This window comes from Saccopteryx bilineata, chromosome 6, assembly GCF_036850765.1.
Source record: "Saccopteryx bilineata isolate mSacBil1 chromosome 6, mSacBil1_pri_phased_curated, whole genome shotgun sequence".
In the NCBI taxonomy this organism is placed as follows: domain Eukaryota; kingdom Metazoa; phylum Chordata; class Mammalia; order Chiroptera; family Emballonuridae; genus Saccopteryx; species Saccopteryx bilineata.
This window is the reverse complement of record NC_089495.1, coordinates 133,248,508-133,274,739: the sequence shown is the minus strand read 5'-3', so window position 1 is coordinate 133,274,739 and position 26,232 is coordinate 133,248,508. Positions and strand designations below refer to the sequence as shown.

The window sequence follows — 26,232 nt, the reverse complement described above, 5'->3', positions numbered from 1 at the left end:
AATTTGATAACTAGCCTCAAGAACACGATTATTAGTTGAAGTATGAGCAGTAAATAGAGACTTTAATGTTGTTCTTTTTTCAAAATTTTTCTTTAAAATTTTAAAGTAACTCAAATCTGAATTAATATGAGCACTATGTTTCGCCTTCAAATATACCTCAAGACGACCTCATTTCATTGATTCGTTGGTCAAGCATTGCTGGCATAAAAGACAAAAAGGAATTGGCTCATCGTGAACAGCGGGTATGAACCCAAATTTTAAATATTCCTCTGAATATTGACGAGTTTTTTTCTTGCTTGCACCACTCATTTTACTATGGGCTATAAGAAATAAAAATAAGATCAATTAAAAACTAATATTAAAATATGTGTTGAAATATATTCAATGTGACATAGAGTAAACGTATACTAAAAATTCATATTTATTTAAATGTATATAACACATTTACTACACTACCACCGCAAATCAAAAGGTATTTATATTTTTTCCACTTGACGAAATTTTCTGGAAAGTTATGCTTCTAAAATTAAAATTGTCGTGCATGCACTATTATAGCCCCAATAATACTTATAAAATATTAGTGCTTTCTAGCCCCGATGCAAGAAGTACTTAATAAAGAGTTTAATATTGATAAAAATAAAATCAAATACTTACCAATTATATCTATACAATATATATTGATATATGTATATTTATTAAATCAATGAGCTTTTACAACAGTTTTGACTGACACTTATTTCAAATTAACACCAACTGAATGATGTGAAACACTACAGAAGTTGCGATGGGCCAATTAGGTGAGAATAACTGCGTTGTTTAGCGAGTTTTTAAAACGTCCGGGGTTTCCCGTGGCAGACGGCACGCTCCGCAGTAAACCCAGGATGAAGTTTACTTGACGACGCTAATTACCCAGTTGATATTTTGGTCTCGTCAATCGAAATTATACTTAATAATTATTTACCGTAATTATTTAAGAATTGCATTTTTTGTTAAATTTGGCACCGATATCTAGCATTGCATTTAAATGGCCCGGGGCGAAAAAGTTAAAGTTGTGTCGAGTCCATTTTCAAATTGCCCCCCTTAACTATCGAATTGCCCCCCTGTGGGGCGTGGGCCCCACGTTGGGAAACACTGGTCTAACCTAAGTGAGTTTGTCCTGGATAATTTAACCTGTTTACATTTATTGTAATAACTACATGTGTTTTTACTTATCCTCATCCCTTCCTATTTTTTTATTGTTTAGCTTTTGCTGTGTAGATAGTGTTGTAGTTTGGGCTTATGTTGCTTTCAAGTGGCTTGAAGAGTATGTTCACTGTTTCCAGCTCTTTAAACATTTCAAAAAGAATTTGGATCTGCATATTTCTAATTATCAACTAAAAGAATATAACTAATTTTCTTGTCTTAGAAGGGCATTTGAAGATATCTAACTTGTTCCACATTTTATATTGTAGAGCCCTAATTTAAGTTCATATCAGCCTTTATAAAAGACATGTGTTTACTAGACTTCATACATATTAAAAAAAAAAAAAGTATGCCATAATTCAGAACTCAAAACTGTGACAGTGTGGCGGGGTGGGGGGATCTTTTGGGAGCGTGTTCAAGGCCTTATTGAAAACTGTCAGAAAAGTATTGGTGGTGGAATATGGCTGTTTATTCAGATGCCTTTTAATTTAAAAAAATCAGATTTCACAGAAATTTGCATTGAAAAAGCCAATTATATAGTAAAATTGGGTTAAATTTTATGATAAGCTCCTGGCCTGAGCTTTACCTGCTCACTGTCTGCAATAAATGATGAGACGACAGATTTCATTTCCCCAAACACCAGGGCCCCTCCCTCTCGTAACTTCTATTGGGCACAGCAGTGAACCAGGCCCACACGCTAAAGAAGACTGAAGATAAACATTGTGTTTTAAATTATTCCAGGCGACCAGGCAGACTGGGAGAAATCATTTGCACAAATTGAAAACTGAAATGTTGATATCAGATATTAAATTAATGTAAGTGAGATTGAAACAATATCTAATTAAAATAATTTGAAAAATGACTTAGAAATTGAAGGTGACATTTGCTCTTCCTGCCTGTCATTGTTATTACCTCGCGGCTAAGCTCCGTTTCCACTGAGACCCTGCCCACTCCCAGGAGACTTCACAGGAGACCCGGCAGATAAAAGGCTCATTTATTTACTCAGTTATGGCTGGAAAACAGGACTAACAGGCCTTTCTTGGGACCCAAGGTGTAGGTTTGACAAATTGACCTTTCAGTGTCCAAGGAGAGCAAGTCTTCAGACCCTGTGCTCCCGTGAATGTGCTGACAGCTTCCCTTCAGTGCAGGCATTAAAAAGCAGAAGGGCCAGGTGTGGAGTGGCAGAGAGAATGAAGCAACGCGTCCTGCTGCAGTGGCCGCGAGCAAGTGGACGGGTCATGTGGCCAGCCCCCAGAGCATCTCTGCAGTGGGGAGTGGGTCCCCTGGGAGCTGTCTAGCTGGTAGACGCTGGCGTGTGAGGGTGGAGTTGAGTGGTCCTGTAGGGGAAGCACCAGTGCCCCTCTCAGGACAAGACATGATGGCCACTACAGACCTGGCCTCATGTCTCCTTTACGAGTAAAAGATAATAAAGGGGGACCAGTGAGTCAGGTTGACACACTACTTGGTGACGGTACCAGGAAGTGAACAGTGGCTCAAGTTCAGAAGGACCTAACTTTACTTCCTGCAGCTGCCCTGGCAGTAGGCTGTGTCAGGAGACGCAGCCTCAGGGGAGGCTGGACCCTGCTGTTGTGGGCCTGCCCCTTGCCCAGCCTTGCTCCAGAGCTGCGGGACAAATTGAGTCCATGGGCAAGACCATGGACAAAGGAGCCGGTGCCCACGCTCGAGGGGGCACTGTGTAATGGGGGAGTCTCCTGTAACTTCTCTTTCACAATAAGCAAGAGTTTCTACAGCAAACTGCATGAAAAACACTGAGTAACCTTTTCATTTTATACACATGTTAATTTATAGTTATCTTTAGTGTACTATACATATTATAGTATACTATATTTTATATGTATACAAAATTCAACATACAATTGCTCTCTCTCTTAGAAGAAGAAAGAAAGAAGGAAAGGAAGAAAGGGAAGGAGGGAGGAAGGAGAGAGAGAAATAGAGAGAGAGAGAGAAAGAAAGGAAGGGAGGGAGGGAGGGAGGGAGGGAGGGAGGGAGGGAGGGAGGAAGGAAGGAAGGAAGGAAGGAAGGAAGGAAGGAAGGAAGGAAGGAAGGAAGGAAGAAAAAGGAGTAAGGAGACTTAGAAAACCAGGTAAGAAAATCCTATATACATCTAATAGGTGTTCCAGGAGAAGAGAGAGTAATCAAGAGGCAATATTTGCAGATGCAATGGCTGAAAATTTTCTGTCACTGATGGAAAATACCATTCTCAGACTCAAGAAGTCTATTGGCGTGAAAACAATTATGCATCTAAATTTATAAGAGAGAAACTGTAGCATACCCCAAAAAGAGAATCTTAAAAGCAGGCAAGGAGAAAAGACAAGCTTTCCAGAATGAAATGAGAATTTGACTCGTAGCCCATTTCTCAGCAGCCAAAATGAAACCAGAAGGCAGGAGAGACATATTTTCTTATTACTGGAGAGGGGGAGGGGGATAGTTGTCAACCTAGAATTGTACTGAGATGAAATGTCTTTCCAAAATGAGGGCTTAAAGAACTGAGTTAAATAAAGATACTTTTTCCCAAAAAATGAGTTTGTCACCCAACGACCCTCATTTAAGTTAATTCTAAAAGATTTACTACAGATGAAAGAAATCACCCCCTAAGGAAGAGGTCAGATGCAGAAAGAGCAACAACAGAAAACAGTAAGCATGGGAATGCACGTAGCCCTGGAGGGTGACCACGAGGGTGCAGGAAGTCAGTGCAGAACGTGCAGACGCCGTGGAAACACAAAAGAGCTGGAGTGAGAAGCAGAGCCTGGAGATGGGATTGAGCTGCAGCCACCCCAGGACAGAGTTTGACTGGATGATGGGTTGCTTCTCATGGATGACCAAAGAAAGTGGTTTTCTTGTGATAGAATCTACTCCTGGTGAAGATGCTGTTCAGACTGGTTGAAATGACAACAAAGGATTTACACTATCACATAAGCTTAGTTGACAAAGCAGCACCAGAGTTTGAGAGGATAGACTCCAATTTTGAAAGAAGTTCTACTGTGGGTAAAATGCTATCAAATAGCATCGTGTGCTATGGAGAAATCATTCATGAGAGTAGAGTCGGTCGATGCGGCAAACTTCATTGTTGTCTGATTTTAAGAAATTGCCACAGCCAGCCCATCTTTCAGCAACCTCCACCCTGGTTAGTCAGAAGCCATCTACACCAAGGCAGAGACCTGCCGCCAGCCAGAAGATGACGATTCCCTTAAGGCTTAGATGATGGGGAACCTTGTTTGGCAATAACATATTTTCAATGAAGGCATGCACATTGTTTTCTCCACATAGTGCTAGCGGTCACTTAATAGACTACAGTGCAGTATAGATATAACTTCTACCTGCACTGGGAAACCAAACACTCATGTGACTCTCTCTATAGGAAGCCCCACTCTGTTGCAGTGGTCTGGACCAAACCAGCCAAAGTGCAAACTTTATGTAAAATTATACTGGTTTTTTTTTGGTCAGATCAGTAAAAAATATATTTTGGGGGTGTGCTGCAGAATTTTAGTAATTAGCTCCTGTGTGCCGTGACGGCTGTTGTGGTGTTAGCTGTTGTCATTTTCTGTTTGACAATCTAAGGGGAAAGAGGTCAGTGCCCCTGACTAAATAGCCAGATACTGCATGTTTTAACAATTCTTGTGGCACATGGATTGAAAATCACTACTCTAGAAGAGCATGTGACTGCTGCCTAGTGCCACCAGGGTCATGAGCTTGGGAGGGTGGGGAAGGGCCTGACCTGAGGACACAGTGGCGGGGAGAAGACACTAATTGATTAGCTTGTCAAACCTGCCAGTTGGCAGAAAAAGCCAAGAATTGTTACCTGGAGCAGCCTCATCCCCTAGCAAGGCTGAGTCCACTCTGGCATCTCAGCCTGTGGCTCTGGGAGGGGTCCTGGCTAAGCTATCCCTGTCACCCTCCGGACAGCTCCACCCACCACTCCTCACGCTGTGCATGCCCCTAAGCATTCTGCGGTCCTGAACCATCCCTCTCCCTGACTCATTTTATGTACCTCAGTCCACGCCTAACACACCTGATCACGCTGCTGCCCCGTGACAGTGGCAACAGGGTGGGTACTGAAGAGAATGACACATATTTCCATTAAAATGTCAATTTGATTAAATTTTCAAAAACAATTAAAAATTCAGCTTTATTTAAATGTTTGTGATTTAAAGCTTTTTTCCTAATTGTATTTTGTTTTATAACAGTTCACTTTTTAAAAACATAACCATTTTGAAGACCATTTTAATTTTCAATTTATATCTATTTTATATTTTTGATGAGAAGACTCACATTCTATACTCTGCAATTATAGCTGGATTTTTGTCTAAATGCACAACTTTTACAAAAATCTTCAGATGCCTGCCTCCCTGCCCTCTCTGCGGGCCCCCTAATGGCTCTCAGCCCCTGAGTGGCCTCATCGCTGCGCAGACCACAGCAGAGACTCTGCACGTCCTTTCAGGTTAAAGTAGCGGGGAATGGAGAGAGGCAGAACCACTCCACTGCAGCGGCGTGCCTAATTACGCGGGATGCTGCATAAATTGTCAAGTGCAGAGAAGCATTCTGATAAATTAAAATATTAATTAAATGGGCTATTACAGAATTTTGAGAATATTGTAGGGTTCTGCTTCTCCAGGCAATTTGCATATCCTTCATCTAGTGAATTTAATTTTAAAGGACTTCTTTTTAGTATTTGGAAACCTTTTTGTCTCCGTGAAGATAAAAGCCGGCTTTATGTGTTGTCCTCCCTCATTAAAGCAGCTTCTCCGCAGCTCCGCGGTCTTGCGCCTGCGCCTGCGCTGGCTGCTCATCCCGCCCCCCCCCCCAGCTCAGAATCTGCACTTGACCGTGAAAGTAAGTCAGAACCAATGTTGGACGGAACATCTGGCAAAAGCAAAGCTTCCCTTTCCCCCAGAAATGCCTCAGCAAAGACTGTAATTGTCATCGCAGAGTTCACCAAAAGGTGACAGTGCTCCTCCACTCAGCATTTCAGAGGAAGAGCCGGTGTATTTGCAGGTCAGCAGGGAGGGAGCGCTGTACCTGAGGGAAGGATGTCGGATGGTCTGAGGTTACAAATGTCTGACAACTACTAGGCATTGTTTTTGTTTGGGGCATATTTGAGGTTAAAATGAAAAGATAGGCCATGCTTAGAACAAATTGTGTGACTTTATTACATAAACTAGAAAAAAAGGCAAAATCACACAGCATCTTTGTTTTTGTCATCTCCCCTGATAAGACATTGCAAAAAACAAAGCACTAAAATAAAATAAAGGTGAGACTAGGCATTGTCGGACAGGTCGGCATTGAGGCTGGGACAAAGGTCACAAAGCCACTGAAGTCGGTCTGAGTCCCACAGCTGCCGGGAGGTGAGCAGATGTGGTTGGAAACCCATTGACCTGTCCACAGAGCACCTCTGGGAAAAAGCTGGAAGATGGGGTTCCTGGAACCGGAGTTTTTAGAGGACCGCCACTTCCTTGGCTCCTGCTTGGGACACAGTGTCTCTCAAGATGGTGATGAAGTTTCTTCACCATGACTTGAGGTGACCATGGATGGAGCTGAATGTAAGTGTCAGGCACAATTCTGGGATGAGTGATTAAACAGATGGTGCCACAGCCTCAGAAAGGCTCTCGGTGACATTATCAGAGCAAACGATGTTTTTTTGTTGTTGTTGTATTTTTCTGAAGCTGGAAACGGGGAGAGACAGTCAGGCAGACTCCCGCATGCGCCCGACCGGGATCCACCCGGCATGCCCACCAGGGGCGATGCTCTGCCCACCAGGGGGCGATGCTCTGCCTCTCCGGGGCGTCGCTCTGCTGAGACCAAAGCCACTCTAGCGCCTGGGGCAGAGGCCAAGGAGCCATCCCCAGCGCCCGGGCCATCTTTGCTCCAATGAATCCTTGGCTGCGGGAGGGGAAGAGAGAGACAGAGAGGAAGGAGGGGAGGAGGGGTGGAGAAGCAAATGGGCGCTTCTCCTATGTGCTCTGGCTGGAAATCGAACCCAGGTCCCCCGCACGCCAGGCCGACGCTCTACCGCTGAGCCAACCGGCCAGGGCCCAGAGCAAACGATCTTATTTCCTTCTGAGAGAGCCGGGCAGCATGGGGGTACCATTAGCCAGGGCTGCCTCGGCACAGTGCCCACCACTCCAGACATCCTTATGGAAAATGAAGAAATGTGTGCAAAGCCTTGTATTGTGAGAAGATGAACCACAGGACACCATTCCTGGGTCTTCCCTAGTCATGTATGCATGCACGTGTGTGCATATATGTGTGTATATATGTGCAGATGGCTGAGGAGCAACTCTGCTGCAGGCAGAGGTCCCTAACCCAGGACATGGAGGGGCACTGCTCACACTCAGCCTCAGAAGTGCAGACAGGAGCATTGACCAACAAATTCATAACATCGAAGACCAGAGATTATTGACATTTTACAGCAATGAGCAAGCCAACGGTAATCTTCCTCTTAAGCTTGAACACAGGCTGGGTACCATGCAGGTCCAATAAAACCATTGATTAACCGCTGCTGTGAGCCACCCTAGGTGAGCACGGTTCACACAGGCTCCTATGCAGTCCTCACACCCGCCCATGAGGTGGATGTTCAAGCGCAGTTTTAATGAGGGAAACTGAGGCAACGTGCTGGGCTGCCTGGACAATGATGTGTTTTCTCTGAGCTAAGAAGGTCGGTGGGGTGCTTCTGTCCAGGGCAAAGCTGCCTGAGGGTCTGGGCCACGGGAACTGGCCACACAAGGCCAAGGGTGTTTGTGGAAGACAGAAAGGGCATGCTTGCAGGCTCTGCTGAGAAGCACAACATTACCTACAGACCACAACCAGGAGGTGCTCAGGAAAAGAGGAGCCAGCCCTCGGCTACCTGCACAATGCCGCAGGGGCCGCTGCCTGCTCTGTGGGTAAGGTTTAGCTGCAGCACAAACCAGGCCGGCTCCTAGTCCCTTAACATATTGTCCAGAAGCCCTTGCTGCATAGGGCAGGCAGGCCTCTACCCCACCCTCACGGGAGGTCCTTGGGCCCCATTATTGGGAGGGGGTTTCTGTTCTCCAGCCCGAGATCCCTGTTGCTGCTGGGTAGCGATAAACAGGGTGTTTCAGTTCCTCTTTCCCATGCTTTCTGCTCCTTGGCCTATTTAAGAGTTCATTGTGATCCTTATAGTAGCTGCCCTTCAATAACACGTTTTCTGTTCACATCAGAACACAAAGCCCATTGCTTTAGACTCTGTTTCCTGAAGAACACCCTCCTCCATTCATAAGCTCTTTTCTGCCACGGCCCGCCAGTCTCCCCCACCACCGCACAGCGATAGGCGCCATGAGGTTCTGAGGCTCTAACCCGCAGGGACTGCATCTGCCGTGTCCTGCCAGTGGTAGCTCATTACCCAATTGTGAACATGTGTTCGTTCACTCTGAGGGGAAAGCCTTCCATGAGATGATGGGGAGGCCAGAAGGTGGAAGGAGGTGGTGGCGCGCTCGTCCGTCTGTCTGTCCCATGAAGATCACTGCGCACCCCCCAATGGACACTCCCCCTCGCCTCCTGCATTAACCACAACCGCAGTGCATGCTTCAATCTTGAGTCTGAAATAAAATTCTATTCTTTCTGGCTGTCATTTCCAAATGACAGGCTTCATCCAAAAGAATATTTCCACAGAACCGTAGCCAAGGTCAATTGCTTGGTGACTTCCTCCTCTCGACACAGTGGGGACAGGAGGGTTTGTGGTGTGAACCGGAGATGGTTGGGTTCGGGTGCCTGTGCTCATTGCTTCCAGAGCTCATTGTCCTCGGTCTGATGTGGGGGTGACTCCTTCTCTGAAACCTCATTCTGTGTCAGAAGTCAACTAGGATGAGGCTCCTGTTGGAGCTAAGTCATTGCAGAGTGTTTCTCTTAGGGTGGTGAGTAAGAAGGATTAAGACTGCCCCCAGCACAAGCAGGATGAACACAGGAATGAACACAAGTGCTAGTTCAGACTTATTTCCAAGTGCTCATTTCATTCATAGCCATCATTTTGTTCTAAAATAAGGCTTCTAAGTTTGCAACCACGTTTGCATACAATCTCTCACCCAGCGATTCTGTGAATTTCCTAGGAGGCATCTTCTAGATGCGGCTGAGGGGAGGCTCTCGTAGGCAGTGGGGCGCCTGCTCAGATTCTTTCGCTTGGGGGTTCCCAGCATTGCTGCCACCCTGGGGGTCTGAGCAGGGATTTAACTGAACTTCAATGAAGGAAAACGCTCGGGTATCTTGAGAACCAGGCCTCCGGAGCTGACCCTATACCTCTTCATTTTTCCCAACAGTCGAGCACAAGGACAAGCTGGAAAGATCATCTGGACTTAAAATTCTTCAAGCTGGAGTGGGATCGGTGAGTAACCGAGGGGCCGCCCTCGCAGATGCATCGGGCACGGTGTAGGTCTGTCCGGGCAGAGGCCTGCTGAGCTCCCCACCCCCGTGGGACGTGGGTCCAGTAACATCATGTGACTTAGAGGAGGCTGCTGGCTGGTGCCTGGAAGGTTGTACACTGTTGGGTTGCCTCTGAAGTCATTGTTCGCGTTTCCCTGAGAAAAAGTCACCGTGGGTGAGAAAAATGGTGAAACCTTCGGAGAGCGTGCGCCTCTCCTCTCCAGAGTTTCCCAGGTTGAATCTGTGGACACGAGCGAGCCGGGGAGCCCCTCCTCTCCTCCTGGGAGTCAGCGGGGCCACTTTTATCTCAATTATTTCCGGACACATGGGGGAAGATGGCATAAGAGATACGCTTCCGTCCTTGATGTGACTATCAGAGAGTCGTGTCCAGACGCGGCTGTATTGGTTCAGGTGGCAGTGTTCGCAGCGCCGGCTGAGGGCTCTCCACCCTGGAAGCCCGTGGCCCGCATTCCCCATCTCTGACCAGCTCCAGTGAGCTGCACTTGGGGAGCTGCTGCTCTCTCGCAGGAGGGGCTGCCTCTAAATTAGCGCGGGCCCACGCCGGGTAGGGCTGTCGCATTTGAAACGTTAGGGCGGCTCACAAGGCAGGGCTCCGTGCTGGGGCCAAGGAGCCTCACTGAGCAGCTGACCACCCCGCGGATCCTGGGGACGGCTCTCCAGCGGGTCTGCCCTGGGCATGAGAGACGTCTGTCCTCACAGACCGCGGGTGTTTGCCGAGTCACAGCGCAGGAGCAGCTTAGAGATGGGCAGGACCCTGGCAGCATTCTTGTTCCTGTGGCACAATGTGCCAGACAGAAGCTGCTAGTGATGGGGAAACTCGGGAAATGCTGGGAACTCGCTATGCCTGGTTCCTTGGCCCGGCCCAGGCTGGGTTCACAATGAGCCACGCTGGTCTTCTCCCCTTACAACCGTCTGTGACATCAGCAGCCAGTGGAGGTGAGGCTGGCGGGTCTGAGACCACCTGTGCCCCATGGGGGGGGGGGGGTTGTTTCCACAGGACGAGGACTGTTGGTGTCCGGTGGTTGGGGAGGAAACCCAGATGAGTTCAGATTAAAGCCATTTGTGTAACCCAACCGGGAACAGCTCTGGCCCACACGGGTGGGTCGGGAAGACCCCAGGGAAGGGCAGGACTGGCAATGTGTGAGGAGGAGCTCCCAGGGTTGGTGTGGGCACCCCCAGTGTGGCACCTGCACTTGGAGGACCTCTTGCAGCTGCCAACATGCTGTCCTCCTTCTCACAGATGCGAGGGACTGGTCTGCAGTAAACATGACACCGATTTTACTGTTTGTTTCACTTCTAGAAAGAAGTTTGTTTCTTGTGTCTTCAAATCTTTGTCTCACTGTCTTGCACATTCATTATGGGTTGGATACTTTACCTTTTTAATCATTTTAAGCCCACCTGTGTTCCTGTCTTATTCACACTCCTCTCCGTCTCCTAATGCCAGGTTGGGGCCCCGCCTCTCTGGGCATGGACCCTCTGCACAGAGGCACCTCTGTCCTTTGGTCTGTGGGGGGGGGGGGTGCACACTTACCTCCCATGGGCTCTGACTGTGCTGCAGGTGTGGGTCTTGTAAGACTTTCTGGATAGTTTCTCTTGACTTCCCCTTGATCCTACCTGTCTCAGTGGATCCAGTTGATGGTGACTGGAAGTGTCTGTCCCATTCAGGCAGAACCTGGACCTGGCCCTGGCAGATGGTGCAGGTCTGGGTGTTGGCCTCCTTCTGCTCCCTCAGGTCGCGGGTAGCTCAGCACTGGTCTCACTCTCAGGTGAGTCAGCGCCCCAGGTTTCCAGCCTCCCCACACCCTCCTCCTCCTCCAGTGGACAGTGTGCCATCACGCTCGGGACCACCTCCTCCCACTGGTACACCGTCTCTCCACCTCTGGCCTCCTCCTTTCCCCATGTGTCCCTGTCCATGCACAGGTGTGCCCCTTATAAAAACACCCTGACTGCAGTCTCACCAGGGAGCCCCTCACCCTCCCAGCAGTTCTGTTTCCCTTTGCAGCAAAACTTTTCAGAAACTGTGTTCTCATTACCTGTCTGTAGTATTCCCTCTCTGGCTGCTGTGTCACCAGAAACCTGACCTCATCACCCGGAGGGGCTGAACACCAGACCCTTTAGTTCACCTGCTGACTGATACCTGGCCGTGAGCCCGCCCACACACCTCCAGCCCCTGTGTTCTTAGCGCCAGCCAGGTGGTCCTTGGTCCACCAGGTGCGTGGAGACCGGCATTCCTCTCCTGTCCTTCCTCATGACATGTCCCCATTCCAGAAGGCAGAGTTTGTCACAGGGAGGTCACTCTCCCTGGGCTCTCCAGCCAATTATGCTCAGGTTAGCCTTTGCCTGAGGACCCTCCAGTCCTGAAGCTGCCCCCACAGAGGAAAGGGGCGTTGCTGTATTTGGGGTGGATTCTGGGTGGTAAAAATGGGAGGGAGAGGGGCAAGTTGAGATACTTGTTAAAAGCTAGCGATGTCTCATTTTCCAGTGTTCACTGCCTCGTGCATGCAACAGTGGCCTGGTTTGATTACCTTGATTTTTCTGAGATGCATTTGGTACAAGCACCTCTGTCAACTCTCGACCCCAGAGTGAGGGGCAATGTGGCCCTAAAGAAGTGACAGAGTTTGCAGATGCTCCTTGGTGCTCATGATCCACAGGTGATGGCAGCAAGTTCAGACCTTTCCAAATGGGCTATCTCAACACAGCTGAATGGACAGGAATAGATTTCAGTACAGGCACACGTTCCTAAGAGACGGGTGGTATTCTGTCGCGTTTCAAAATCTGATTTCTGATATCCTGAGAGTGTTCACTTTTATACCAAATTAATAAAGCCATGCTTCTTCCAAAGGAAGATTATAATATTACAAAGAAAATCTCAACTATGTGAAAGAAGAGTAATCTAGATGAGTGCCACCAGGAGGCAGGTCCATGAGTGTAGCTGTGAGTGCATCTGAAATAGCAGATTACTCCTTAGTGGTGTGATAGACACAGGGCTGTACGGTTACCACCATACACACACCCCTCGGCATTTGGCAGGGGAGGAGCTGGCCCATGACTGAGACACTGTGCTTGTGTGTGTACGCTGTGTCTGAGGAGCAGGCAGCTGTGGGCACGATGAGCTGTGTGCAGGAAGGTGTTGAGTAGGGGCCATGCCAGGCCCACTTGCAGGGTCACAGCAAAGGCAGTTTCTCCCCTCTGGGTGTAGGGGGGCCACCTCTTCCATGACGGTCTTCTGACTTGCCTCAGGGAGACAGGGGATAGCAGAAACCCAGCTGCTCCCAGCTTTGTGACACCTCTTCTGGCTCACAAGGCATCACATTGTGCTGTAACATTAGACATGGTTTGCAGACACTTCCTCAAAGAGCCTTGGGGGTCGTGAGGCAGGTGGGGCATGAATGCCATGTCATGTGCCCCTCACTTGGCCTGACCGGTCTGTGCTTCTGATGCCCTCGTCCCAAGCTGAGGTCCTGGGAAGATCTTGTTCAGAAAGATCCAGTATTTGGGCCTGTGTTGATGCCCAAGTCCTTAAATTGTCTGTGAGCTGGGGCCACGCTGCTACCCACAGATCTGTGTGTTTTACTGTGTGATGTATGTGGTGGTCAGAGTGTGTGGCTACATGACTGCTTTCACCATGGAAATGGGGGGAGGGCAGGGGGCGGATCCATAGAGGGTGCCTGAACACAGCTTCCTCTTCTCCAAGTCCACTTGGTGCTGCCTGTCTGCTGAGATGCCGCACTTTCAGTGGAGGGCCCCTTGGTCAGTGCTTGCTGTGGGAAGCTTGGGTATTAACACGGACTCGGACCAAATCAGTGGGCAGGGGACAAGGCAGGGATGCCCAGCAGGCCATGTACCAGGGCCCTGGGACACAGGAAGAAGGCCAGTGTGCAGCGCAATCCCTGAGGCTCCAGTCAGCAGGTCCGAGTCAGACCCAGGAAACGAGATGTGCAGCGAGCTCCACCCACATTTTGAAGAGATGGGAAAGAGCTCCGTCTGACCGTCAGGTGGCCGGGAGGGCCAGTCTGTGTTATAGGGAGCTGGCATTCCTCTGTCACACTGACCAAACTCTACAGGCTGAAGGGAAATGGGGTGGGGCAGAGGTGCCAGCTCATTCTGCGCTGAATTGTTCCCTAAAAGATGCGCTGGAACCCTAACCCCAGTGCCTGGGTGACCTGTCAGAGCTCTCGTCCTTCACGTTGACACACAGGCCACACCACCCTGTGTGGACGACCCAGAGCCTAGTGGGGCCGGTCCAACTCCTCGCTACCTGGGGTTCATAGGCCCCTGTGGAGGTGGAGGTGGTGGCCAGCATTGTCACTGATTCACGGGACTGAGGGCAGCGTGCCATGCACAGGCAGCGGGCAGCGAGGTCCCTGGCGTTTAGACCAGGCCACATTCTGGAACTGAAGAGAAAGGGCCTTGGCGTGGAGGGATGACCGGGACAGCAGGGGCGTGAGGACAGCTCTGAGTTGAAAAGGTGACGGGTCCTAACGTGGTGGAAGGGGAGCTCAGAACATAAACTGAGTGACAGTACGGGCTTGTCCCCAAGCACCGGGTAAGACCCACAGAAAACAGGCCTCGGATGGGTGCCTCAGCGGGAGCACCCTGGACCCTGTGTCCCACCGCAGCAGCCAGAGACCCTCTGGGCATCAGAGAAAACCATGGGCCCGCTTCCCAGAGATAGGCACAGCTAGACGCACTCCAAGTGGCCTGCAGTGCCAGGGAATTTGTGGCATCCTGCCCCCAGGGGCCAGGAGTTCTCGACAGGCTTCCAGAATGAGGACAGGACCTCCACTGGGCCCCGGGGCTGCTCTGTCCTGAGCCCTCCATGCTGTGGGTTCAGCGGGGCTGGAGCCACTGGTGTCCCATTGGGGCCCTTTTTGCACAGTCACCGTATTTTATTCTAATCCGCATTTCCTGACTGACAGAACTGAACTTTGTTATCCTAAATGCAAGAAGTTCACCTAAGAAAAAGCTACTCACTTGTGTTTGGAAAGGGAAATCTGCGTGAAATGGCATTAAATATCTACGATGGCCATCCCCGGAGGTTCTACCATCAGCCGCCAGCTGCTCCCCCACAGCGCTGGGTGGTGGTGAAGGAAGGTCAGGGTTGCTGGCAGGCCGCTGGCTCCACTCCTGTGGTCCCCATTCTGACCTTTGCTGGACGGGCCAACTGTAACTGTGGTTTCCAGCTTCTCAAAAGTAAAGAAAATCACACAAAGTATGTTTGATGTAATTAACTGCACTTGACATTCTGGCGAGTATGAGTTTATTATGAAACAACGTCTCTGCTCCTGGAGCACTTAAATGCAAGGTCACATGGGCCCATGAGTGTCTGCTCCACACTCATCTGTGATTGAGAGGCAGGAAAGGCCCTGTGGCCTGGCAGTTGCTATAGCAACAAATACAATTTTTATTCAGTATCAGAGTAAATAGTCATGTAAAATAAGTAATGTCTGTATCTCACCCCCCCCCACTTGCCCTTTTCTCACATTTCCACCTGTGTTTTTATGGAAATGCATATTATATACGCTTCCCTCGCAGGGCCATGACTGGGCTGGGCTGGGCCTGGATGTTGTCCCCATAAGAAACCAGGGACATCTTAATACAGTGTGAGCTTGTCCTTACTGCGTCCCTTGCAAAGCCAGTGTGTGGCATCAGATGGGCCCTGGGAATCCTCAGAATAGAAGAATCCTTTTCCAGTTCTTCAGCATTAAGACTTGGATTGCTCAGAAGTGGAGAAATTAGAGGGGAACTATGCTGACCTCACGGCTTCCTGAAAGCAGCCACCTGCTGGTCAATCCCCCGGGGTCTGTTCAGATGCTGTGTGTGCATTCATCCTTTGTTCCCGAGCTGACACAGTTCACAGACGAGATCTTACCTCCAAGCAGTCTAGCTGGGAGCCTGTATCTCCATCCCCAAACAGCCCTGCACAGGCTTTAAAGTCAGAAAGACCCTGCGCTCTGCCTGCCGGTGGCTCCTGTCAGCATGGGATTGGCTTTGGAGCGGCTGTTGATTTTTCTCCAACAGACCCACACCTGCCTGCAGACCCCTACAGTGGCTGCTGGCCTGAGTCCTCTGCTCTCACCTAGGGAGGGACGAGCATCTCATATCTTTGTGGGGGCTGCTTGCGGAGCACCACAGACCAGCAGCTCAGACAGCAGCAGTGAGTCTCCATCCTGGGGTCTGAGGTGTTGGCAGGGCTGGTTCCTCCGAGGCTGTGAAGTTGACCATTTCAGGCCTCTAGTCGGCATGCGGATGGTGGTCTTCACGCTCCCTCCTCCCTGATCTCTCTGTCCAGTCCCCGGTACTCCTACCAGGTCATGCCCACCCACACAACCTCAATGTGACTCCCACCGGACAAGGTCACAGCACAGCACTGAGGGTGAGGACCCCAGAGCATCTTTCTGGGGACACAGTTCAGCCCATAACAAGCTGGCACTGCTACTGTCCCTCCCTGCTCCACCAAGAACATGGCTGTCAGAAATGCCCATTCTTTCCCCCATTTAAGGATCTCAAGGGCGGGAGGCATGGAGAGGAGCTGTTCTGAACTGATTAGAAGCCCTCACATCTAGGTGAGGAGATTCAGGTACTCCTAGCCCCCACCCCCCATGGTGAAGAACAACCCTTGCTCCCCCACCCCCATCTCTGCCATAATGTTCATCAGTGAGCATCCCAGACATGTGACTTCAAGTCGGTCCTTCTTTTAACCCATGAGTGAGCTCAGGAGTAAAATACACGTGTGTCTTAATCAGGCTGGTGTCTCCCACGTTTGGCACAGTGCCTGACCCCTGTGTCATCGAATGAGCTGACTAGGAAGACCTGGGCCGCGTGTGGCCCTGCACCACATCTCCCCTCGCTGTCCTCCTCACAGATCCTGCAGATTGTCTCTGCAGGGCTTTCAACCCATCTTTCCTTAGCAGCTGCTGTCCTGGTCTGCACCTCCATTGCCACGGGTGTGAGTGTCTTTCTCCTCTCTGCTTCGTCCATGAGGATTTTTTTTAATTGATTTTGAGAGAGACAGAGAGAAACACCGATTTGTTGCTCCACTTACCATATTTCTGCACTCACTAGTTGATTCTTGTGTGTGCCCTGACCAACCTTGGCATTCCCATCCACATCAGAACAACACTCCAACCCACTGAGCTATGCAGCCAGAGCTCCATGAATTTTTTAAAAAGGCTTTTTACACCCATAGGAAATATGGTTTATAACAAAATAGAATCAAATGCTAAATTTAAAATACTCTTGTGTCAAAACAGACCTGTGTCAGTGCCGTGGTTGGCAAGTGAGTGGAGGTGAGAGTGGCCGGGCCCTGGGTCCGGTCCCTCGGTGCACCTTGCACAGCCACAGCCACCTGCATGCTCCCGCCTCTGACTGGACTGATTGCAAGTGATCAGTGCAGCTCAGCACTGAACAGCAGTCCCTGTCCGTGTTCGGGACCCTGCCTCCCTGGAGACTGGGCATGAGCAGACTTTCTGGGGCTCTGTCCTCCAGCCTCTGGACTGCACGCCTGTCTGCAACACATGCTTTGTCATCGCAGACCCAGGAGCCCTGTCTGCTAGGTGGTGGCACCTATTCCTTGAAGGGAAAGCACTAGATGCTGGGGTCCAGCAAGTCTCAATCAGTTTGCAAACACGGGACTTTGCCTTCTATATCTGTGAAACAAAGGACCTAGTTGGAAGGCTAATTAGGCTCTCGGTGTGCGGTCCCTTCTATTGAATCACAGCTCTATTTTTTTTATGAGAACATAAAGCAAAAAAAAATACTGTTAAGGGGTAAGTTTCTTCTTTTCCCAAGCACTTAGAATTAATTTTCATCTGTTACACAGTAGGTACATCCCTGTAATCACAGACCTCTGATGTCTGACACATACTAGGGGTTGTTTCTTTGCCAATTACATTGCTCTCCTAAAACTGCCTCTGTGACCAGGTGGCTTAAATAACAGATGCTTAGTCTCACAGCCTGGGGACTGGAAGTCAAGGTGCAGCTGTGGGCAGCACTGGTCCTGCCAGAAGCCTCTGTCCTGGGCATGTAGACGGCCATCCCTCTGCATGTGTCTGTGTCCTCAACTCCTATTCCTATACAGACACCAGTCACACTGGATCAGGGCCCAGCGTGGTGACCACATTCTACCTTTATCACCCCTTTAAAGGCCCATCTCCGAAGACAGCCACATTCTAAGGTCCTAGGGCTTGGACTCCAACATACGGATGGGAGGCACACAGTCAGCCCACAGCACCAACTCTTAGATCTGTTATTGTCTCATTAATCTCAGACTCTTTTAGACATTAGTTCCAGAAGACAGTGTCCAGGCAGCTAGCTTTTCAGAAGTATATCTGTGCCATATCCTATGCCCCGTCGGATAATGAATGGAAAAGTAAAGAATTCTATCAGGCCAACCAGGGAGATGAAAAAAGAAAAGAAAATTTAGTGTGTAGTTTTAGAAGCATAATAGGACAGTTTTGTCCAAAAGCCCATCATGTCCCTCGTTAGATCTGGTACACCCAGCCATAACAATTCCACACAGTGCTTCACCAGTGATGGTGTTCAGGTGGACAGTGCTAGCCCTCCAGGGATGGGGGGTGGGGGGGTGGGCTATGCCTGCTCGCTGGGTCCCCTTAGACGGTTGTGCAGGGAAGATGTGCTGGTCCCTCTGGGCACAGGGTATGACGGCCTCTAGCGTGAGGCCCTGGAGAAATTCTTGACATTGAAATAAGTTGTGATGTGATTCTATGTCTTTGCAAATGGTTGTCCTTTTTTTGCAACATGTTTACTGATGGAAGCTTTTTCATTTTGGTATGCGGCAGGTAGGCTAATGAATTTATTTTAGAAACGCCAGAGATACTTTGTGATGCTGCCTTCCACGGCGACATAAAAGGGACTGATTGTTAAACTGCTAATTTACAGATCTCCTCTAAGTGAAGGCAAACAACCTCTGGTCCTCAAAGCCCTGCTAATACACAATGTTCAATTTTTAATTTCCAGTTCATCTTAGATTATGGAAATGAAAAACAATGTTTAATCTCTCGTTAACACATGAATAAATGGAAGCTGCCATTTTCAACCAGACAATAACAGGATTATCTCAAGAACTGTCAGTTTATATGAAAACATTATGTTGTGCAAATTTTCATAAAAATTAGCAATGGATAATATTCAAGATGAGAGTGATGGACAGAGGGAAGTCTGCGTTCATGGTGATAGTCTATTTGCCAGCTCAGGAGATGAAAATCTAATCAGGGGTTATTGATGCGTTGGCTTCTTTTTCTCACTCAAGATGTTTCATCTCAATCGGGTTGGATGCGGAGACCAGTCGCCCTGGGTCTCCAGACCAGGAGCCTCAGGGTTACAGGTGGGTGTCCCATGAGGCATCCTGGGTCGGCCACTACAAGTGACTAACACTGCTGATGTGGGACAGTACCATCAACTTCATGCTGCATCCTAACATTTCATGCAATAAAGTGTTTTGGACCCTCCTTCTGTTTTCTATGGAAAAAAACCAACATAATTTTATGCCAGTTAACTCCTAGCTCTTGCAGGGTTAAAATTGTCTCTTCTTCTTCTCCTTCTCCTTCTCCTTCTCCTTCTCCTTCTCCTTCTCCTTCTCCTTCTCCTTCTTCTTCTTCTTCTTCTTCCTTTTGTTAACAATTGCCATAAATCAGAAGACACTCTGCATGAAGCTTAATGAAATATGTATGATTTCATTTATTTATTTATTTATTTTAAAGAACTATTTTTTTAAAGATTTTATTTATTGATTTTAGAGGAGAGAGAGAGAGAGAAGGGGGAGGAGCAGGAAGCATCACCTCCCATATATGCCTTGACTGAGCAAGCCCAGGGTTCCAAACCGGCAACTTCAGCATTCCAGATCGATGCTTTATCCACTGCACCACCACAGGCCAGGCCATATGTATGATTTTAAAAAGATAGGTGGTAACAGCGGGATGTTCCTGTGTGTGTGCATGTGTGTGTACATTGCATTATGCATATGTGTACATCTGTGCGTGTGTATGTGCACATGTGTGCATGTGTGTGTTCCTGCTATCTTCTTGAGGGCTATACTTCTCCTTTCACATCAACAGGCATTTGAAAATGCTGAATTCAACAGCCGCTTACTAGCAAACACAGGTGCAGGAAGGTCCCGTAAGTGTTTCTGGCCCATCAAGTCCTGTTGTCAGTGGATAGATGTCCTCGGTCACTAAGAGTCCTCAGTGCTCAGGGGCAGGCCACCAAGAGGAGCAGAGCTTGCTCCGACCATGTTGCAGATTCCTCGAGAGTGAGAACAAGACCTGATTGTCCTGCCACAGTAAAGGACCACGTCCAGGTGGCCAGCATGCCAGTGATCAAGCAAGGTGTGACCTTGGCATCTGTCAGCAACGCTTCCTACCTGCGGGCAGGATTTTCTTTAGATCATGGCTATCGTGTCAGAAAGCAGGATGCTTGTACTGACGTATATTTGTAATATGTGCCCTTGTGTGTGGTCACTTTTACCCCGACTCAACAGAGTTCAATATGGGATGGTCTGATTATTTTTTTAAAGCACATGAAATACTACTTTCTGAAAACAAAGTTTTCTGTATAGAAATTCCCCCTCCCAGCCCCTTCTGTTACATGGCAGGAGGACTGAAGGGAAGAGGGATAGGAAGGACCAGGACTGGCACGTCTTCCTCATACTCATGTGTATACCTAACAGCTGGAACTGAGAACTCTGAGAGTTGTGGCCGCACCCCTCCCACGGCCTCCAGCAGAAGCTCCTGTTCAGGAATCAGGGTTGTAAATTCTGACCCTTATCAGGAAGAGCTCAAGCAGGTGTTTCTTCAGACACAAAATAGCCAGAGAACTGGCTCAGTAAAGCCAGTGTTGCCCCCAGCCAGGCCCCAGCCTCACCCTGAACCCCTAGAAGGCTGGGGGAGCAGCCCCACCCCTCCTTCCTGGGGACCCACAAGGAAGGCCCTTCCTGACCTCTAGCATGACTGGCAGCCAAGATTGCTGTGTCCGCTGTAGCCACTAGGGGTCGCACATCCTCTTTTCCAGAGTTAACAGGATTCCAGAGTTAACGGTCTGTGGTGTCTCCTCAGACCACAGTGGGCAGGGATTTACCAAGATTTAAAGCATGAGTGGGAAAGGACATAAGAGGAGGTGGGGAAACAGACAGCTGACCCTTGCTCCAGGACCACGCTCCCTTGACCGCAGTGAAAGGCTTGAAAGTGACTTGTTCCCTAACGTCACATCAGGACTGAAACTCTCTGTTGCCACCACACCAGAAAGATGACTATGACCTTGAGCAAAGTCATCCAGAGTGGCTGACATGCACGTTCCCATCTTCTGCTATAAATACTTGAGCTGAGGGGAGTATGTGCTCACAAGTGTAGGTGTGTGAGCTGTGTGAGCATGTGTGCATGTGCTCACAGATGTGAATGTGTGTATGGTGAGCCTGTGTGTAAGCATGTGTGCACATGAGCACATATGCATGTGTGATCATATTACCCATGTGTGGTCATGTGAGCACATGTGTGCATGAACATGTGCATGCATGTGTGCGGGCATCCATAGCAGGACTAGTCGTTAGTTCTGTGAAGGGCAGACAGGGGCCTATCCAGCAGTGCTTGAGGTAGAGGGAGGGGAAGAAGCCTGGAGACCAGCTGTGGGTGACACTAGGACCTGTTGCCAATTTCGGGGGGCTGAGGCAGGGCCTCAGCATGTGCTCTTCCCATACCCCATGATGCCGTGGTCAGAACGTGCTCTTCCTCACATCCCATGATGCCATGACAGGAAACCCCATTCATGTAGCACTGCTCCGAGCACCTAGTGAGATGAGAGGAAAATCAGAACCTAATTTAGAGCTAATTCGGGAGCATCTGAGAAGCCCAGCTTCTGTGGACTGTGGACAAGAGAGAGCCCCTAGAGCAGGGGTCGGGAACCTTTTTAGCTGAGAGAGCCATGAACACCACATATTTTTTTTTATAAATAAATTTTTATTTTAATGGGGTGACATCAATAAATCAGGGTACATATAGTACATATATTCAAAGAAAACATGTCCAGGTCATCTTGTCATTCAATTCTGTTGCATACATTTAACTCAAAGTCAGATTGTCCTCTGTCACCCTCCATCTAGCCCTCTTTGTGCCCCTCCCTCACCCCCTCCCCATAACCACCATACTCTTTTCCATGTCTCTTAGTCTTGTTTTTATGTCCCACCAATGTATGGAATCCTGCAGTTCTGGGTTTTTTTCGATTTACACATTCCACTCCGTACAATGTTATCAAGATCCCACCATTTTGTTGTAAGTGACCCGATGTCATTATCTCTTATGGCTGAATAGTATACCATAGTGTATATGTGCCACATCTTCTTTATCCAAGTCCTCCTTTTTTTTACAGTGATTAAAGCCTTTAAGCAAACTCTTGGCCAATACAGCAAGAATCCATAAAAGAGTAGTGTCCTTAACATGTTTACCAAGTCCAAGTTGGCCCCAACACCATGCCAAATCCCTGAAAAATGCAACCCAACCCCAGTTCAGTCTGTTAGGAGCTGTCACAAGGAGCAGGAGTCCAGGAAAAGTCCACATCCAGGAAAAGTCCGCATGGCACTGGAATTGTTGTCACAATTCTATACTTTGCAGCTCACGTCCAAGTCCCAGTGACCACTGCTTCTAGCTGGTAATGATTCAGGTAGACTGGAAAAGCCATCTGCAGCATGTGTGGAGATGGCGCTTCTGTTCTCCTCTGCCTGGAGAGATGAGATCAGGTTGCTTTTCCCTGGAGCTCTGTGACTATGGCTTGGTAAAGAGAACCTTGGGATACACTAAACTGGATGGCAAAGGTATTCATAATAGAAGTTGGCAAAAGGGGGAAAGAGAGCTCTAAATTAGGAGTAGGTCCCAGCCTGAAATATGAGTGGGGCATTGAGGTAGGAGGGATAAAGGAAACACTATATATTAAACAAAGCAGCAGAAAATAGAACTATCAACACCCACAACAGAGATCTTTGAGGGAAGAATAAAAAACCTGACTATTCAGGCAAGACATAGTTAAGTGGCCCTTGTGCAAATGAGATCAGTTTACCTGCTTCTTGGAAGAAATACCCTAGGCTCACCCACAGTGTCGTAGATGGGGCTGATGGCCCTGGGCACCTTCAGCCTTCAGTGGCAAACCCCAGCATTCTGGGCAAGGTTAGGTCATAGGTGGCTGGAGCAGGGCTGGAAGAGACTGAACCTTCCCTTAGAGGAATGAGGGAGAAGCCTACCTTTCAGTGTCCCTGTTTCCTCACAGCAGAGGCATGTAAGTCTGGCAGGCTTTAGCTCAATGACCTTCCTTTCCACTATTGAAGCAGGACCCAGATGGCATCCTATGAGACCCCTTTGGGGCATTGGAGCCTTTAAGGGCGTATCCTAAAAGCTGGTAGTTCCCCTGATCTCTATTGGGCTTTTTCTGCCTCTTGGTATCTTAAAGGCCGCGCTCAGAAGATCTCACTGAGGGGTTTGAGGATCCCCATCCACCTATATAAATCTTTTCCATATATCTGGAGCTATTTGGAAAAAGACCAAATAATGTTATTAGCTGGATCAAATAAAGAAGGTAGTAGTTTGCAGGAGAAAAAGATTTGGCGTCTCCTGTTCATCAGCATTCAAAAGAAATTTAAAAAATTTTTAAGTAAAAAGCATGATATGGTAGACCCATAGGAGTTCTAGGATATGACTCCCCCCTTTTAAATTTTTTTAAATTGACCTTAAAATATTTGCTGGGTACACTTTAATAATAACTTGACTTTAAAGATTGTAAGAATGACAAAATACAGTAAATGCTTTTGTTCCATATGCAGGAGCATTGTCAGTTTAACCAGTTTAGAAAATCCAATAATAGAACAGTGCATACAGACAATGAGCTATAACATGCTTAGCAGCCTCTACTGTTCTGACAGAGGTTACTATAAATCCAGAATATGTATCCACTGTAACGTGGACATAGGACTGTTTGCCAAATGAAGGTATATGAGTAACATCCATTTGCCAAAGTTGTCCTGGTAGGGGTCCTTGAGGGTTAACTTCAAATGAAGGGGCAGATTGTAGTATTAGGACCCCTTGGACAGGATTTCCCAATCTGCCATGCTGCTTCCCGAAAAAGTTGAAACTGTTTACATAGGGCTGCAGCATTCTGAACACCACATATTTTAAAATGTAATTCCTTGAGAGCCATACAAAGACCCGTGTACGTTATGCATTATCCAATAAAAATTTGGTATTGTCCCAGAGGACAGCTGTGATTGGCTCCAGCCACCCGCAACCATGAACATGAGCAGTAGGAAATGAATGGATTGTAATACATGAGAATGTTTTATATTTTTAACATTATTATTATTTTTATTAAAGATTTGTCTGTGAGCCAGATGCAGCCATCAAAAGAGCCACATCTGGCTCGCGAGCCATAGGTTCCTGACCCCTGCCCTAGAGCGTGCCGCCCCTACCTACTCACACCAAAGAACCCCCAGGCAGGAACATCCTTAGCATCTCAGAGCCCAGGCTGGCCTGTCCCCGTGTGTGGCATCCACCACGCACAGAGGCATATCCATCAGCAGAGGCTCTGCCACAGGCAGATGCGCCGCTCAGAGGACTGCAGGAGGGCGTGTGGACCAGTGGGAGGCTGGCTGGGGAGAGAGTGTCACTGTGTCCCCAGCCCCCCATAGTTCTCCATATTCCTTTGCTGAGTTTACCCAAAACTCAGAGCCATCGTCTAGATGTGTGACATGTTTGTCTACTAAGGGAAAAGGTAAGCTTTTTATTTACTTTGGCATAAAGTGCAGAGCCATGGGACTCCCTTGTCAGATGAAATACTTCACAGGATTCTATGGAAAAGCAGACAGTGAGAGGTACTGAGTCCATGGACCCAGGGCCTTCCCTCCCAACGAGCTGTCACAGCCCTCCTGCACATCAAGGGGCTGTGCAGGGTGGCCCAGGGCACACTGAGGCTAATTCTGGGAAGCCTCAGAAAACATTTGTAGAAACAACTTGGTATTTTAATTAAAAATCCCCTTGGCATCAAGGGGGAAATCAGAGCTTTGACTTCCTCACATTCATTTTGAAACTTAATACTTAATCAATTTTTAATTGCATTCAGTAGTGTGCCTAGGAGGTGTTGAGAGGTCTGTAATCTTTATTTCAAAGGCCTTTATGAATTTTACTTTTGTCCTCTACAGAACCTAGTCTGAAAATGACTGGTTTTCATGACAAAACTGGTGGATAAGTTGTTGGGAGGCCTGGCCTCATTGTTAACGCCCTGATAATTTTGAACTAGTCATTGACTCCTGCTTGCCTCACTTTGCTCATGTTTGAGTTGGGAAATTGAGTGGATGATCCCTAATAACTCCTCGAGGAGGAACATTTATACTCCAGCAGCATAGGAACCCTGTTTCTCTCAGACACCTTTGCATCTCGAGTACCCAGTACAGTGTGTGCTCAGAATATGGTCTCCACCAATCTGTTGGATGAAGGATGAATGATGGATGGATGGGCAGGTGAACGGATGAATGAATGATGGGTGGGTGGATGAATGATTGATGGATATTGGGTGGATGGATGGATGGATGGATGAGTGGATGATGGATGGATGGATGAATGAGTGGGTTGGTGGATAATGGAGGGATGAAAAAAAGCATTTTATGTTGGATGAGAGACCCTGGGCTTTTTTGCCCGAACTGTGAGTATTAAACATTCATTTATTCATTCATTCCATGGTATTTTGTTAACTTTAGGGACTGTACTTGACTCTGGAGATGAAACAATTAATGGAATGTGGTTCTTGGCCAACCAAACACATACCCAAGGTTTCATTCTCAGGGCATTTTAAAGCAAGGCAATAAATATTTGTTGAGCATCTGGGTGCCCATTTCTGTTCTAAAAATAGAAGCAAATAAAAAATGAAAAGTCATGGATCTTACCATCATTAGCTTATAGTCTAGTGGGACAAGTATAACAAGTACAGAAAAATCAAACAATTCAACAGTATGTGATGAATTAGCCCACAAGTAGAATGAGCAAGAGATTCCGTTCTCCAAAGACAGCCCATTGCAGTGGCCTCTGGACTGTCCCGGGAACTCCTGAAAAAGAAGGCGCTTAAGCAGCTAGACTGGACACTATGTAGTGTCTGTGGGGAGAGACGGGAGGAAACCGCAAATCCCTTGTGAGCTGATGAGAAGCCAAGCCTAGAACCAAAGGCTGGTTTAGGGAAGTGCCTGGAGATCAGCCTCCAAGAGTCCCAAAAGCCATGCTCAACAAGGTCAGGAATCAGGTGCGGAGACTGTGACTCTCAATGGTCTGAAAGGACCTAAGGTCCCAGCAGCCATCAAGATGCCTGGACTTCCTCCCTCAGATTCTACGCAGAAATCTTGATGCAGTTAAACTACAGATTCCTCTTATCTAAGAAGTATAAGATTTAGCTTTTGACCCTCAAAGGTCAGCGTGAGCCCCACACGCATCCCAGGACCAGCACCCGCCCTGCAATGGGAGCATCGAGCTTCCTGTCCCACGTCCCCAAGACCCTGCTCTCCCGCCCTTGACTCCCTCCTGCCCCTTAAACAATGAATGTCCCGGTGTCCCCTCTCTTCCGCAGCTCCCCAACAAGCTGTGTCTCATCTGTCCTCCTGAC

The 26,232-nt window shown here is 48.2% G+C and overlaps 1 protein-coding gene across 2 annotated transcripts in view; it reads left to right on the top strand.

The window, feature by feature from the left end:
* PTPRN2 (protein tyrosine phosphatase receptor type N2) overlaps positions 1 to 26,232 on the top strand; it is a 485,678-nt gene that overhangs the window by 317,984 nt on the left and 141,462 nt on the right. For both annotated transcript variants that reach the window (XM_066238054.1, XM_066238053.1), the window contains exon 12: positions 9,471 to 9,535. In XM_066238054.1, the coding sequence (XP_066094151.1) occupies positions 9,471 to 9,535 (65 nt within the window). The remainder of the gene's footprint in view (positions 1 to 9,470; positions 9,536 to 26,232) is intronic.